We start from the raw sequence: 17245 nt of genomic DNA on the forward strand, positions 1-17245 counted from the left end.
TAGATCCGCGCGAGAGCACAGCCGTGGATGTGGAACGTGTCACGATTGGCTCGATGTAATCGGGGAAATTGATTGGCCCCGACTGACGAGCTGAATAAATATCGGCGAGAAGAAAGGGCGGCCGATTGCCGCGAGCGGGTGTGTCGTTTCAACCCGTGCGCTTCAAAGGCTGGATTCGCGCGGGGTTTTGAACGCACGAGGAGCCGTCAAGTGGCCACGCTGTATAATGGAATGTTTTCGACCGATCGGGGATTGGATGAAACGGAACAGCCTTTCGCCATCTATTCTTTCGATCGTGTCTCGTGTGAATTTTTTCTTCCTCTGCTTTTTTCTCTCGCGCTCGTGGAAATGAACGAAGCTCTATCTGCGAGAATTTGATACATCTGTATTATTTTGTTATCCGTTTTCATATCGATATTGCGATGAAATCCGATTAGAATCTATCTTCGATCGAGATCGTAATTACCGATCCACGCATTTATTCGTGTCTTATTAGTTGGATCGTGTACAACTTTCGAAGTAACTTCGACTATCAAATTTTTAAACCAATCTCCCGCGAAGGATAGGATCCGGTTCGAGAGATTCGCGATAGAATATTATCGATGCTTGTACACCGATCTTAAATTTCCAACAGGATTTTAAGGAAATTAAATTCACCAACTGGAATTAAGTATCCGATAAAATCGTAGGAATTCCTCGAAACCGATGCTTCCACGCCTGAAAACTAGAAGAAGAGGGAGGGGGAGGGAGGTGAAAAAGAGAGAAAGGAAAGAATATCTCGAAACAGAATTAAACAAAAAAGAACGATCAAACCCACTCCACTCCTTTCGAGCACTTCTTCCCAAGTAGTTGGAACTCTCCACAACTCGACTCCTCGCACCCATCATCGAGAAACCGGGGGGAAGGGGAGGGAAAAAGAAGCTCGTTCTCCCCCTCTCGTAATCTCGTCAAACCCTGCTTCTTTCACGCTTCGACGTTCGATCGATCGATCGAAATAATCGGAATAATAGATTCGATTCCGGATTCATTCGATGATGACGATACAATATCAAAACTGTCGAGTAATACGTGCGTAGAATTTTTATATATATATCTGAAAATTTTACCATTCTATTTTCTTTCCTTTCGATCGCTTTTTCTTTCGAGGGTAAGCAAAGAACGGCCGCGGTTAGATAGAACCGCCCACGGTTTCGTAACGCAAGTTTTCCCATAAAAGTGGTTTCGGAATCGGAATATCTTGGCGAGAAATTATTTAAAGTCACGAACAAGCGCTACACGCCACCTATTCGAGAATTTGACGCGCGTGCCGAGGCGGTAAATGGCTTGGAAAAATAAGGAATCTCGAAGAAATCTCGTCGAGAGACAGAAAGAGAGAGAGAGAGAGATTTCTTAGAAGAGGTTTCCATCGAGCTAAGAATATTACCGTGAATATTGCTCACGGACACGCGTGTGCCGTCCTCGAGTGTTTTTTTTCTTTTTTTTTTTTTCTTTTTCCAAGGAGGAGAGGCTCGAAATACTCGCGCGTCATAAAACTACACGGTAAAACACTTACTAACTATTGGCCGCAACGGCGTTAAAATGCGATTCACGCGCTATCGTGGCACCGAAGACGTACTCGCCGGCTCGCTTCTTTAAGTGGCGCTGATCTCTCCACCGAGTTTTGGGTGAATTGGATCGAACACGAGGAATTTAAGAAATCTGTGGTGCATTGTAAAATTCACCAATAACAAACGTTCCAACGTTGAAGTAGCGAGGATCCATCGAAACAAAATATCCGATTAATAAAAAATTGTAACAAAATAAATTTTCCCTCCGACAATACGAACGTTGAGATTATAAAAACAAGAATCGTCCTAGAAATGCGTATATATATATATATATATATTTTATACAAACTCGTTTATCGACGCCCTTATTTTCGAACGAATCAACTTAATAATAACAATAATAACAATAGTAATAATAAAATCGAGCGCCTTCCCTTCTCGCCGTTAAATTCACCCGGGCGTCGAATTTATCTCCCGAAAACTGTTCGAAATTGTATCTCGGCCGTGAATCTTGGTGAATTTTACATACGCGACGCGGATGATTCACGATTCCGGCCGGGTCAGCAAATCACGCGCCGTCTCTCTCTCTCTCTCACTCTCACTCTCCCTCCCTCCTCCTCGCTCTCCACGTTAATAAACGATCCGGCTGTCCATCTCTCTCCCTCCAACCGTCCCTCCTCCCGCGAGGGCGCAGTCGTGTACGGTGTATTATCTATAGGGCGGCCACTACAAACGGTGTGGGGTCGGAACAGAGACAGCTAATTATTTAGACACGCTTGGACGCCACCCCATCGATCACTCCTCTCTCCCTCCACCCCCGTTTTCTATCCCAACTCCTCTTCCTCATCGTGCACGCCGCTTTCCTGCCTCCTCTTCTCTCCCTCCACGAACGGTTACGCGCCTAGACGCTGTTAAACGCACGCGGCCTCGTAACTCGGACCGCTTTCCACGCTTCCCGGAGGAGGGGAGGGTTTTAGAGAGAGGGCAGGGGGAGAGAACGTCTGAGAAAGGGGGGAAGAAGAAAAGCGGATTCGAATGGGAAGAGCGAAAGGGAAGAGTCTGGAACGATGAAGAATAGAGGAGAGATTTGGAGGGGAGTATCGTTTCCTCTTAGCCTCGTCGCCGTTGGGAATAACTTCCGGCATATTTACTCGAATGCTGCCGATACTCCTCCCTCTTCTTTCGATTGGAATCATGAGGTTGCGTATGAACGTATGAATACGAAAACTCGTGGTGAAAGAACAAAAATCGGGGTTTGGCGAGCTGTCCACTGATAAATCGAGATAGATTAAGTCGGAAAACGGTGAAACTTTGATTTTCCAAGGATTAGGTTAGATTAGGTTCCTATACAATAATTATATGGAGATGCGAAGTTGAAAATGAAGTTTGAAAGTTGGAATCGTCTTTCTATACGAATCTGGATATTGCTAAGAAAGAATTTTCCGACTTTTCTAAAAACGTTTAACAAGGTTAATCGATATATCGCGACGAAAACATCGATGCTTGGATAATAATCGAAACACGAGGTGGAACACTTCGGAACTACGTGTGCGTTCTAACGACACCGGCTGTAAATCGTTGGAAACACCGTCATTACCGATCATCGTAAAGATTAAGAGGGAGGGACGAGTTTTACGACGACATATCTCGTCGTAACAATTCGATGCTCGATCTCGTTCCTTAAAAACCTTTGAAACCGCCCATATTTTCCCCCTTCCCTTTCTTTCCCCTAATCAGATCTCTTTTCGACTATAAAAGAATTACAGAAATTTAGAATCACTCTCGAATAAATTAGGAACATACCAAAGAGAAAATAAAAGATACGTTAATTAACGATATTAATTAATCAACATCAACTCGTCTCCTTACTTACGAGGAGACAACACCGCATCATCCACCCTCGTACTTTTTCCTCTCCTATATAACCCGGAGGATGCAATCGTAGGACTGGAATCGTCACCGTCCCGAAGTTGGCGGCTTCTATGCGTACGTCGCGCGTCGGATAATGTGGAAATCAGGCAGCGTAATGGGCCATTATGCGGGATCGATGCCGTGGAAAGGGCTGTTGTGCGGGCAAACGCTTCACGGGGTTGTGTGCATACGCGGGCGTGCGACCGTTCACCCACCAGTACAAATCTGCCAGCGCACGGCGAATTTCGTCGGCGCGCAACAACGTGGCAAGACCAGTTTAGATTTCGTGTTCGTGGCCGTAACCGAAGGACTCGCGCCCCGTGAAATTAAAATCAACCACCTTTAACGATGCAATCTCCCCGCACGTAACCACATTCGGCCTTCTCCTCTTATTCTTTCTCTCCTTCCTTCTCCCTCCTTCTCGGTATATGTGCTGGAGATTAATGAAACGTCTCGACGTAATCGTAAACGATGATATTTTTCACGGGGTGGTCTCGCGCCCTCGTTGGATCGTGCGTAGACGCGTGAAAGATATCTTTTAAGCTAGTTACGAAACGATATCCAAGCTGGCGTGCCTCGTCGAATGTTTTTAATTTAGTCGTAAATAATTATTCGAGTTGAATAAAACTTAAAATAATCGACGAATCGAGTGATTAGCTTCGACGGGGTACAAAACGAGGATAACTAAAAATCTGCGAAAGTCTAGCTGAAAAAAAACATTTGCTCGCCATTCCTCGACGATCGAGCGCAATCTGTCGGGGAGATAAACCGTCCGCAAACGGAGACACAAGCAGAGACGCGCCATCGATCGTAACCATTAACCAAGGCGAAACAAGGTGCAGAGAATTGCTGGCCGGATAGATTTATCGAACGGGCGTAAAGATCCAGCGCGATCGATCTGAACGTCGGATGTATGTCGATCCATTTCCAATATATACAGAGTTGTCACGATGTCCGGACGCGATTCCGGGCCACGTACGTACGTGTTAAAGTAACGACGTTCTTAAGACGTATGTAAACGTCCCTTATCGAGTGTGGCAGGCGTCGTTGGACTCGCGCCCGGAGCAGTTTACCCGCTGGCTTACCGACTACCCACCTCGTTTTCACACCCTCCTCCACCTTCTTACAACACTGCGGCTACAACATCCCCCGCGATTTCGTATCGACACCTATTTATTCTGTATGCGTAACGCGGCCGGCCATTGTACGTGAGACACGATGGCGGCCACGGATTACACGGAAGGAAAAGTTGTTACGCGAAAATGCGGCGGCCTGATTATGACCGGATTAAACTCCGTTCCCACTCCTTCTCGATTGATCGATCAACTTTTCAGCCTCGCTCCAAGATCCAAATTGGAGGGACGCTTGAAAGATTGTTTATTAATCGATCGAATTTTCGTTTCTCCTTTCAACATGTATCGTCACGATGCTCATATTCAATTATAAAAATGAAAATCCCTCGATAATCTTGACTCCAAGCATCTTTATCTCGAGATTATTATTAATCGATCGAATTTTCCTTTGTTTTTTCGATTCCTTCGTTGTTGAGATTTCATACGGAGAAAAAGCGAATAAAAATATCTGGCGGATAATTAATCGAATTTTCGTTTCTTCTTTCAACATGTATCGTCACGATGCTCATATTCAATCGTAGAAATGGAAATCCCTCGATAATCTTTCCAAGCATCTTTATCTCGAGATTATTATTAATCGATAGAATTTTCCTTTCTTTTTTTTTTTTCAATGTTTATATCCAATCGTAAAAATGAAAATCTTGTCTCCAAAAAATCTTTCGTCTCGAGATTCTACGCGGAGAAAAAGCGAATAAAAATTTAATGGCGGATAATTAATCGAATTTTCGTTTCTTCTTTCAACATGTATCGTCACGATACTCATATTCAATTATAAAAATGAAAATCCCTCGATAATCTTGACTCCAAGCATCTTTATCTCGAGATTATTATTAATCGATCGAATTTTCCTTCGTTTTTTCGATTCCTTCATCGTTGAGATTCCACGCGGAGAAAAAGCGAATAAAAATATCCTGGCGGATAATTAATCGAATTTTCGTTTCTTCTTTCAACATGTATCGTCACGATGCTCATATTCAATCGTAGAAATGAAAATCCCTCGATAATCTTGACTCCAAGCATCTTTATCTCGAGATTATTATTGATCGATCGAATTTTCCTTCATTTTTTTTCGATGCTTATATCGTAAAAATGAAAATCTTTTTTCCAAAAAATCCTTCGTCTCGAGATTCCACAATGAAATCGTCTCTCCTCTCTGTTTCTTTGGGTCGATTCGTGTTTCGACGTCTCGCGGCGCGCAGAGAAAACGGATCCGTTTTCATCGGAGCCGTTCCACTTTCTTCCCCGGGATCAATTCACCGCGAAGAAGGGAGCCGGTGGAACACAGGGCATACGGCCGATAAATCAACCGTGGAAATTTTTCACCGGAATATTTATCGCCGCCGGGCGCACCGCGACCGGCTGCTTTTTTGAATTATCCTCCTCGGGGGCCGCCTCGTAAATAACGCTACACGCGATTACGAAATTATCGATCTCCTTCCGGGGATCCGCGGTTTGCGTTGCGCCACACACCACCGGTCTTGCACCGCGGTTCGATACTCCTCGTGACATTTTATGAAGGAGGGAGGGGGAGGGAATCGGTGTCATTGGATAGCCGTTGGGATAGCGAGAGCTTGAGTAACGAGTTTCGTTCTTTCTTTCTTTCTTTCTTTCTTTCTTTCGTTCGTTCGTTCGTATGATGAATGTTGGTGTGGAATATCTTGCTGCGCGTTTATTTCGTAGTTTTGTTTTTTTTTTTGGGAGAGGAGGAAGGTGAAATTCTGGATTTTTTGGCTTGCAGGAGATAGGAGGATGAGACGATTGATCGTTGTGCAATCTTTTTTTTCATGTTATTGCGCGTGACGGTAGGCTATTCGAGAGGTGGTGGATCACGATACGAGGATCCTTTTTTCGCGGGAATAGATTTGTTTTCTTTTCAACTTGGCTGATCGAAGTTTCGTAAATGAAAAGAGGGAAAAGGTTGGATCGCGAAGAAGTTTAATCCATTGTTGAACGAAGCTGAGCAAGAAGAAGGTTCTAATCTAATTTATACGTAACCTAATCTAATGAAATCTAATCCGGGCATAATTTAGTATAATGGATCCTTAACCTGATCTTAATGAAGAACTATTAGTTAAGACCTAACTAGTCGAAATCAGCTTAGGGGGAAGCTAAATACATCCAAGATCTGGAAACCGCTCGATTCCGTCCGAAAATATGCCGGGATAGTTTCCAACTTGAGAAATAACGATTCGTATAAGAAAATTGCATACTTTTGAGTTTAGACTTACTTTTTTAAATATTCTTTTCGTTTTCCTTATCTTTCGTCCTCGTTCCAAGTCCTCTAAAAAAAAATATTTGAAATCTTTATACTCAATATTATTAAACAGGTTTCGATATTAAACAGAATCAAGGTAAAAGGAAAATTCCGGGAAAAAATGAAATTATTATTACACAACCTCCCAAAATAACAAGCTAGTATGATCGATAATCAACGTATATCCAAAATATTCAATATTCGACGATATTATTAAACACTTTCCAATATTAAAAAAAAAAAAAAAGAAACAAAACGTAATCTCAAAGAATAACATATTTCTGAAAAAATAATGAAACGAAATCACGAGAGAAATTCCAATCGATTAAATTTCAAGTTCAAAAAAGAAAAAAAAAAAGAATCCACCTCCACTTATCCTCGTTTCGCGATCAATTCCCAATTACCAAACACCAGAAAAACTTCTATTCTCCGATTCAACGGTTTAGATTATCTCCACCCCTGCGGGTGCGAATCACTTCCTGTTCAACGGCTGCGTAAATCGTTGAACGCAACGTGGGAAGGGAAGTCAATTTTAGCAACAGAGCCACGAAACAATATTTGTTAAATCGGAATCGAATCTTGTTCCACTGTGCGCTCGTAAGCTAAAGACGACAATACCTCTGTGTCCTCCTTCTATCCTCCTCCTCCTCCTCCTCCTTCTACCGATGTTTAAAACTGGACTTGGAAGAACGATTTCGCGATGGCGTTATAAACGGATTCGACGTTATAAACGGAGCCACCGCGTAATCGCGAAACTTGGTTCCTCGGCTTCCACGAATTTGATCAGATCTCTCTGATCTCTCTCTTTATCATTTGTCGAATCGGTTTATATTCGACAATGCGGCGGAAATTAATCGGTGACGCTTATTATTATTATTATTATTATAATTATAGTTTTAGGATGTTTGGATTAGAGATATCGTTGTGGAAAATGGCTAAATTTTGGAATTGAAAGATATTTTTTTTTTTTAAGAATTTATAAAAGTGTTAAGTGAAGGGAATCGTGTGTTCCTTCTATTTAATTATCGGACACTGTTTGTAGAAAAATAAATCGGTATTTTTCTACGATTTTGCCACATTTTGTTTTTCCTAGCAGTGTTTCCACTATGATTTCATATATGTACATAGCAAATATTTACGCTTATCCCATTATTAATAGTCCTTTGGCACGTACGTAAATTGGAAAGTTAAACTTGAAACTGCGAGGAAAATGTAATTCCTGTTTGGCTATTCAAAATTATAAATCTTGAGTTATATTTTGATTATTATCCATTGATCTAATCTCGTTTCCATCTACTCCAAATTTATATCCAATTTTTATAATTTACTCTTGAAAGTCTTAATAAAATCGTTATTAATCCTTTTTTCCTCTCTTTGTTGTTGCAGGTAAGCGAAACGAATATTCCACGATAGAAGTTTACTTTACTCGCGAAACGAACGGTAAGAAGTTATCAATGATCGAACGGAAAGCAACTTTCAATTCAAACTCTCGAAAAATCTTACACGAACTTGCAAAAAAAGGATCCTAATTTAAACAACAACGATATCTCCATTTGTCGTAAGCGAACAACGTAGCTCGGTGGGAAATAGTGGAAATAATGAGAAAATGACGTATACCGTTCCCAACGTGTTTTCGAGTCACGAATAAGATCCAATAGTCGTTGGGAATTGGCACTGTAGGAAACTGTAACGTTCAGACGCGAAAAAGTCGTGCTTCGAAAGCGTAAAGGCTTCTGCTCGTTGCAGTTTCTGCCATCGTCTGCTTGTCGTCTTTGTCGTGTTACTCCTCCTCCCCCTCCTCCTCCTCTTCGTTCCTTTTTTTCTTTTCTTTTCTTTTCTTCTTTCTTTCTTTTTTTTTTTTTTTGGCGCACCAGCAAATTCTCCGTCTCCGACGGCACCTCCACAATTCACCGCGAGCACTGGCAACGCCATTGCTTCCCAGGCGTTCTCATAAATAACCTCAGAACGTGCATTATTTCACTTGAACCGAGTCGTGAGTTTTGACTCGCGACAGTGAAATACGAGACGCCTGGCCGACTCTCTCAGGTGCTACCATCGGCTGCCGAAAGAAGCGTTTTACGAGCGTGCACGAGGGGGTAAGTGTCAGGGGTCTTCTTTTTCCGAGGGATCGTTGCCGATATTGAGTATTGGTCCGCCTCTCAATCTCCTTGTTTTTCTTTTCTCTTCTGCAGGGGATGGATTTTTTTTTGCCAAATTTTTCCCTCCTCGACTTCTCATCTTTGTAATCTCGAAATACCTGTTTGACGAAGTCTAATTATTTAAATCCAAAACGATCCAATCCCTTTGAAAAAAAAGAAAAATTCGACGAAAAATCGATTCTAGCAACGTTCGTTCCAGAGAATTGGGATTGTAAAGAGATGAAAGTAATCGTTGTAGAGTATTTTGTAGAGTATAATTTGAGATGCAGATTGAGTAATGAAATCTTCTTAAATTGAGAACCGATTGTTAAGGATTTTCTTAAGGAAGAGAAAGGATCATTTTGTCGGAGTATGACTTTGTTTTTCTTGCCATTTCTTTTTTTGAATATGAATAATTCAATTCGTTTGAAGATAATTACCTTTTAATCCAAAGTTAAAAAACAAATTTTGATATTGTTTCTTATTTTAATCCGGGTATACTCTAAACTGTCATCGTTTACTACACTCGTTCAAGAAGTTGGTCGTTATTTATTGGTTTAAAATTGTCTCGAACAAGTTTACGATGTCACGAAATGTCTTTAGCATTTTCTTCGCAGCTTCTTGATGAGTTTTTGATGATTTCTTAACACTCGTGTGCGACTTAACGATTTCCTCCTTCGTTCACACACGTATACATATGCATACCTTAACGCCGCTAGATTATTCTCAGATTATTGTACTTACGTAAAGAAAATCGATTTCGTATTTCGCCAAATGATATAGTGATAACGAATTCCAAAAAAAATAAATAAATAAATAAATAAAACGTCGAAATTCTTGACAATACACCTGATCAAAAAAAAATATGCCAGAAAATACGTAACAAATCCTTGCAGAACCCAAAACTTTCGTTTTTTTCTTCTTTTCCCTCCCCCTTTCACAAAGCCCTTTTAAGCCCACTTAAGCTTTATCGAACTTACGTAATTTAAACTTGCTTATATTTTACGTAACTCGAATATCCGTTACTTTATTATCCACGAAATGAAATCGAGTTTCGAGTTAACTTTAGATATTAAGATTTCGCGTCTTGTGAAAGGCGGCAAGAGTCTTCAGCCACCCCCTCCTCGCTTATTATTATCATCCATGGGACGAGTCTCGGCTTTGGTACAGATCCCTAAATATGTCGAACGTTTAATCCCTCTCGCTAGTTAGTTTCAATGGCCGCAAGATGTCGCCGAGGAAGAGAGAGAGAGAAGTCTGAGAAGATTTTCCTAAATTACCCCGAACGAGTCGCAATAAATGCATCCGCGTCTTTCCGCGTGGAATCTGAATAAATTCGATGGCGGGGGACTTCCGTTGCCAAACTTCCGACGGTTTGAAAACTTTGCCCGCTCGCTTCTTCTGAAAGAATAATAGCCGTACAACGGTTAAAACGGAGCCACCGATTTCCCTTCGATTTTATTTATCTCCTCTCGGATCGAGAACCATCAACTTTTCATTCCGTATCGAAGAAACAGATACACGTTTTATAAGTTTGTCAAAAATATTTTCTGACTTTACCCTGTGATGTTGGCAATAAATAAATATTTCGAAAATGATTCATCGCGCGATATTTTCCTTTGCGAAGGAAAAAACTTTCGTTTCTATTTTGCTCCGTTCTAAAGAAAACAATCACAGAGCCTGTAAATTTGTGAATCGGTATCTCAAATATAATTCTAATTCTTCTATATGGAACGCCGTCTAAGAAGAGGAGGAATAAAAACGCCTCGAACACATGAAAAATAAAATACCGAATTCCAGCTAATACGCGATCAAAAATCGCGATGTCGTTTAAGAGGAAAGGGCGAGGAAATTTACGAAATTTGTCGTCGCGAGTTCGAAATTCGGTTATCCATGGGGGGAGGGAAAGGTCTCTCTCTCGAGACCCGACGCGCGTCCATGGCCGAACGTTGTTTCCACGCCGCGGACGTGACGTGTTTCGAGTAGGTCTGAATCAAAAAGAATATTTGCATCGATAAAACTTGGCAGGAAATTTGGTTTTCTTTGATGCGCTCCGCTCCCCGGGGACCATATCGTCTCTTTCGTCGCGAAACTTCTCCCTTCGTGTTCTTCGCACACGCGATAAGAATATCTCGGTCAAACTTCTTGAGAGAGAGAGAGAGATCCTGCGCGAAGATGGAAGCCTTTAAAATTGACCGAGGATCGTTCGAAATCGAATGGATGGGAATCTGTTTGGCGAATCGATCGATTTGGAACGGTGTCTCGTCAGATGGGTGGGTCTGTGCTCCTCGTCGTCTGTATCGAGGTGTCGAATGACATTTTGCAAAGATAGCTGGGCGCGCCTTGATGGTTTAACACCCGTAAATATGAGAGCTGCGAGTTGATTCTAAATCCGTAAAATCCGAGGCAGTGGCGTGGAATTTTTCTACCCGGTGAATTGTTACGGTGTTTCGAGAAGGTGTTTAACGAGCGTTAAATATGTGGAAATATTTTAGCTAGCACAATGGACGATGGAATATAACGAGTGAAACATTTAACGTCGTATTCTACTCGCAACCTCTAAATCTGTACCCTCATCGAAATGGTAACGAGCGACTCTCTCCATTGTTAAATTGTTGTTGGGACTTCTACGAGAAGCGTTTAACGAGTATCAAATTTTTGTAGAAATATTTTGTTTATACCGATGGAATGTAATGAGAATTATCGACGTAATACGAATCTGCTCGAAATGGATTTACATTTGTATTGTTATTGCGATTTCAGAATTCTATTCATTCTATTTGGAGATTATCTATTACTATTAAAAAGACATAATCAAAAATACAGAGGATCAAACGATCAAATTATACCAGTGTGCTCTATGAGTAAAAATAAGAAAAGAATGGAAAGGAGGTCTGCTTTATTAGATTGAAAATTTATGTTTTAAAGTGTCGTTACGAATGCAAACTTGACATTTTAGGGAAATTGAATTTCATCTTAATCTTGCTTCAATGAATGCATACAGCGAACGATACGCGATCACTTTCACTGTTAAAACACTTTCACCCCCACAGAAAAAGATCTACTAAATTTCAAATAACAAGCATGGCCAGAAAGAGAAAATTTCACGAATAATAAAAATTATTGATTTTAACAGCTACTCTAAATATACGATTGAAATTAAATTCTAAATTTCAAAAAAAAAAATCGCCGCTCCATTTTTAAATTCACGTGCAAAAAAATCGAGAACGCGAAAAGTTGAAGGGAGGAAACGTTACTGGATTTTCACTCATAGAACATATACTGGTTCAGTTTGTAAAACCATGTATACAAAACATGAAGTCGAATTAATTCTAAATTTCCGTATAAAATTTATAAAAATGCACGTATAAACAAATGGAGAAAAGCGAGGTTAGGTGAAAGGTTGCTGGATTTTTTAGCCGATAAACGATCGGGCAAAGGCGACTGGGCGAAACAAAAGAGGGAGATCGTACAATAAACGCAATAAATTACTTCCAGTGGTTCTATTCTGTAACGGAGTCATTTAAACCTTTGCCCGATCAAAGCCCTGGAAAAGTTTTCTTTCAATGTCGCTCGTGAAACTTTTCCATCCATCCCCGCTATCCATTTCGCCCAGAGGCGATCCGTCCACCACCCTGGACCACCCTTCGCTCCGCTATTTAAACAGAATCGTCCCCGAATCGTGCTATCTCTCAATCGAAGATCGCCAGGATAAACCGACTTCAGGGGCCGCGCTGTTTCCAGCGACACCGATTCACCCACCAAAAATCACCGTCCGGGATCTGCCAATTGGCAACCAGCTGATTTTTCGTCGAACGCTCCGGAAATCCGCTCCGCTCTTTCCTCGTTCTCCGTATCGCGAAGATGAGAATCCATCGAAATGCGATGGACATTTATTTCTGAAAAGGAATAATAATGTTAAAATTGTCGAATAAGGGCTCAACAAGCTCGAAACGATCGATCCCCTTTATTTATCGCGCGAAATGAAATGCCGCGCTCGCTCTTTTTTTCTCTCATCGGGGCGAAATTAAAGTTTCCGAATTAAACAAGCCGAATAATTTCAATTTCGCGGTGCATAAGTGGCTCGAAAACCGACACTCTGCTTGGTATTATGAATAAAAGTTCGAATGCTCCGGTTGGAAGTCGTTCGCGGTTTTAAACGTCGGTCATCGTGTGTGTGTGCGCGTGCGCGTGCGTTCGCTCGTTCGAGGGAAAAAGAAAGAAAGAGGGAAATAAAAAAAAAAGAAATAAGAAAAATAGGGCGTAACCTCGTGGGCAGCGGTAACTTCTCGTGAACGTCCACGTTTACCAGACCACGGAGAAGACACTTAACGAGATAAAGTCGTAAAATATTCAATTGGGCGGACTGCAGGGTTAAGTGGATACCGGCGCGTTTCTTTTTTTTTTAACAGCGGTTTCTTACGTGCCGAAACTTCAAACTCGCTCGATCCTTCTGCCCGTACAATCAGATGAAATTAACTCCATTCGACGAGAGGAGGGACTTATTTTTTTTTTCTTTTTTACACACCGATTATTCTCGATACGTTGTTTCCTATTCGAGATATTTCGATCGGTTTATTTTCTCGTGAAAAGATATTTGGGAAGATTCTTTGTAGTTCTCATTTAAATTTTGAATTTTCAGAGATTAATTCTCCGCTATTAAATTTCTTCAAAGTTTTCTCGATGATCACTTGCTCTCTAAGTTAAAGTGATTTTCATATGTTTAATTTATATTTTATTTCCAAACATCGAAAACTGAAGGATTAATAATTCGTCATATCTTAATTTTTATATATTTTTTAATTATAATTATATAAATATTTTATATATCTCTTTTCTACATTTTCAAGAACGAAGAATCTCAGAATATCACAAGAATAAAGAATTTTTGGAAACTGAATTTGACTTCTGTTCTAATCTATTTTCTCGAAAACAAGATTATTATCGACCAAACCTCGATTTATCTATACGAGAAAAAGAATCTCGAAGGAAAGTATCTACCAGCACACTTATCCACGAAAAATGTTGAAAAATGTTGAGCCAATGCGAGAGACAAGATTACTTGGGCGATCGAACGCGTGTGCTTGCAAACTTTTGGCGGACACTGTAGGTATTCACGGTATCTCGAACGAGCGTGCGAGAAGGAGGGAAGGTACAAATTGCGCCGATATCTCCGATAGCCGTGACAAGGTTGGTACGTAACGTTGAAGGCGAGGCCACCCTTCCAGCTTTGCGAAGCCACTTTAAGGACGATATCGGGGGACAGGAGAGTCTATTACGAAGAAGTTGCGGTTTACGTTGCCTCATCAGGAAGTCGTTAGACCCGGCCCACCGACACCTTCTGCCCTAAACTCGCTTCCCCTCCGCCAACCGACCCACCCTTTCGTTATTCCCTCGATAGGGGCACGTACGAGAAACTTTTAAAAAAAAATTTTCGTTTTCGGGTGGAGGCGAAAGTTGAAAATTTTTTGCAAGGGTGTAAATTTTCGTAGAATGTTATTGGATGAAAACGGCAATAATGGAAAGAGTCGAATCGGGTGACAAAGTTTTATTTTTATCATCTGTGTTAATCTTGTTTCTCGAGAAAAGAAAACAAGCAGAAATTTTCGAATTAGCAATGGAATTTTTAAAACAATATTAGAAACCTTTGCTCCTTTAATTATATAAGCATTTTCTAATAGGTTTTGTTTTTATAACGGAACGAATCCATCGAAGTTTCTCGAGAATGACCAGGCCTCGAAAGAACGAGCATTTTTCGAATTTAACGAAGGAAAAAGAACGAGGCATGGTTCGATATTACAAAGAAGCTTGATCAGATTCGAGATTACTCCTTTAACTGGCATTTTCTAGTAATTTTTATTTTTATAACGGAACGAATCCATCGAAATTTCTCGAGAATGACCAGGCCTCGAAAAAACGAGCAGAATTTTTCGAATTTAACGAAGGAATTCGAGAAGGAATATCGTATATCGACCAAATATACGGTATACAAATTTCAACAGAGAAAAAGAGAGAGAGAGTGAGGAGTGAAAGAAAATGAAGCGGAGTGGAAAAATTACAAAGAAGCCCGCGATCGTTCAAGATTACCCAAGCCCCTTAACGCGGGCCACGAACGAGATCCTCCATTATTACAGCTTGCTCGACTTTTCCGCGGTATAATTCGTCGGACTTCGCATTGTCGGGCGCGGATCCCCTCTCGAATCCTTTGAATAGAAAATATTATACACCGGCGATAAACCGGCGGTCGGATTTCGATCGGAAGAAGGCTCGCTAATACGTCAGGGACTACCCTCCCATCCCTCCAAGGTTTGAATACCTTTGTCTCGGCCGTTCATCCCATTAATTAAATCCTCAATACTCTTTTAAATCGGTTTCGTTTAATAGAAAAATCCCCGTGTCCGCCCCGGGGATAAAAAAGGCTCGCCTCCCGTAGCCGCGGTTCATTACGATTTTAATACGATTTTAATTATCGCCCCTTGGATCCTCGCCACTTGAATATATATATATATATATAGAAACTTGGGAAGAGAAGGTTGGATCGAGGGAAAAATCGTGAATTTGTTAGCTTCCTAGAAATTTCCCCTTCCTCTAAGGTAAACAGGAATAAAGAACGAAAAGGAAAAGATTAAAGAATCAGGGGGGGGGGGGGCGTAATTTAAATTACAGGCTGTTGAATTGGCGGAATTGGCAAGCCGGTGTCATCGAATATTATAGAAATTAAGCGAGAGACCGTGATCGAGAGTGTGACAAAGAGTATCCTGTCTGTGGAGAAATGGTATACGCGAAAAGCGTTGCAGAGGCGAACAATAGGAAACGAGGAAACGGGAAAATAAACGAGGGGGCCGTGGAAAATTAGGAATGAGTATCTAATAACTGAAAAATGTGTGCGGCGGGGAGAAGGAACGTGCGGGGAAAGCGAATGAAGGGTTCGAGCGTCCGCGAGACGGGGCCGTAGGAATGAGAGGCCGTACGAGAGGAATGACAATGCTGGAAGGCCGGCCGTGAGAGGGTTTAAAACCCTTCAACCCCTCGTGGAAAATTTACAGCGGGCTGGATCCGGCGCGTCATTAAACACGTTGTTTCATAATTCATGCTACGGTGTATATATATATATATATGTATCCTTTCACGGTTACGACGACCCTTCCTCCTTCTTTCTCTCGCGATTTCGTGAGAGGTTTTCTTCTTTGGCGTGGAATTATATTGCGCTTCTGGAGGCCAAGTGTCTGGCCTTCCAAGGGAAGGATAATTGGACGTGATTTCGAGGAATTGAGAGGAAATTTGACGAGGAAATCGGTGGGAATTTCAGTTCAAGGGTGGATGTTTTTCCACTTTCTTCTTTCTCATCTTTATCATCTTTGGATACGTTTCTTTATTGAATTGTAATTTTAAAAATGAATTCCATAGCTGATGTTTCTCGTGATTTTTATATTTATGTTACGCGTGTGTAAGAAGGAAATCGATTGGAATTTGAGTTGATTCTTATACTTGGAATATAAATGTGAAGCATAATAATAATATACGAGAAATTAGAAAAGAAGAAGAAAAAAATGGATAAATTTTTGATAATAATATAAACGATATATTTTAAAGTGTAATTTAATTACATTCTTATAATTCATAATAAGGAATCACTCGTTTTATTATTTTAGAATTTATTTTGTTTTAGAATTTCGTTAAATTCCAAGCTATATATTTTATATATTTTCGTACTATTTTTTTGTTAAAATTTTCCAGTGAAAATTACCGAAACACGCGAAATCGTACATTTCTAATCACTTTTTACGCAAAGGATCGGAGACAGGTGAAATTAAACGCGATTTTATCTTTTCGTTTTATTTAATTTTTTTTTTTTCCCCCCCAACTTTCCAACGCGCGATATCGTATTTCCATTACACGTGAGAAAGTCGGAAAAATAGCAGGAATTTCATATTCACTTCCCCGAGTGTTTCGACAATTTTTTGCACTTAAGGGATGCAAGAATTAAAAAGAAGAAAAAAAAAAACGAATAACCTGGCGAAAAAGTTGGTTGGTTATACGATCAACTGTTGGATCGAAATGATCGAAATTAAAATGTCAATTCTCCTCCCCCCTTCTTTCTTTCTTTTTCTTTTTCTCTTATTTCAACGTCTTGAATTCGATATTTTATGACCATTTAATCCAAGAGCAGCTCGCTCGTATGTATATGCAGAAAGGATCTGTGGACGTTTAAAATAGGAACGTTAGATTCATAAAAGGGGAAGGAGAGAAAAAAAAATTCAT

At 40.6% G+C, this 17245-nt stretch overlaps 1 protein-coding gene across 38 annotated transcripts in view; it reads left to right on the forward strand.

The window, feature by feature from the left end:
- LOC107992839 (protein muscleblind) overlaps positions 1-17245 on the forward strand; it is a 455871-nt gene that overhangs the window by 160830 nt on the left and 277796 nt on the right. Inside the window, exon 4 of one of the 38 annotated variants that reach the window (XM_028664310.2) lies at positions 8232-10364. The exons of the other annotated variants lie outside the window; for them this stretch is intronic. Within the exon in view, the coding sequence (XP_028520111.1) occupies positions 8232-8258 (27 nt within the window). The 3' untranslated portion in view covers positions 8259-10364. Of the gene's footprint in view, positions 1-8231; positions 10365-17245 lie in introns of those variants that run through there. 38 annotated transcript variants of the gene reach the window in all.

The sequence above is a fragment of the Apis cerana genome, linkage group LG1 (assembly GCF_029169275.1).
Source record: "Apis cerana isolate GH-2021 linkage group LG1, AcerK_1.0, whole genome shotgun sequence".
NCBI classification, from domain to species: domain Eukaryota; kingdom Metazoa; phylum Arthropoda; class Insecta; order Hymenoptera; family Apidae; genus Apis; species Apis cerana.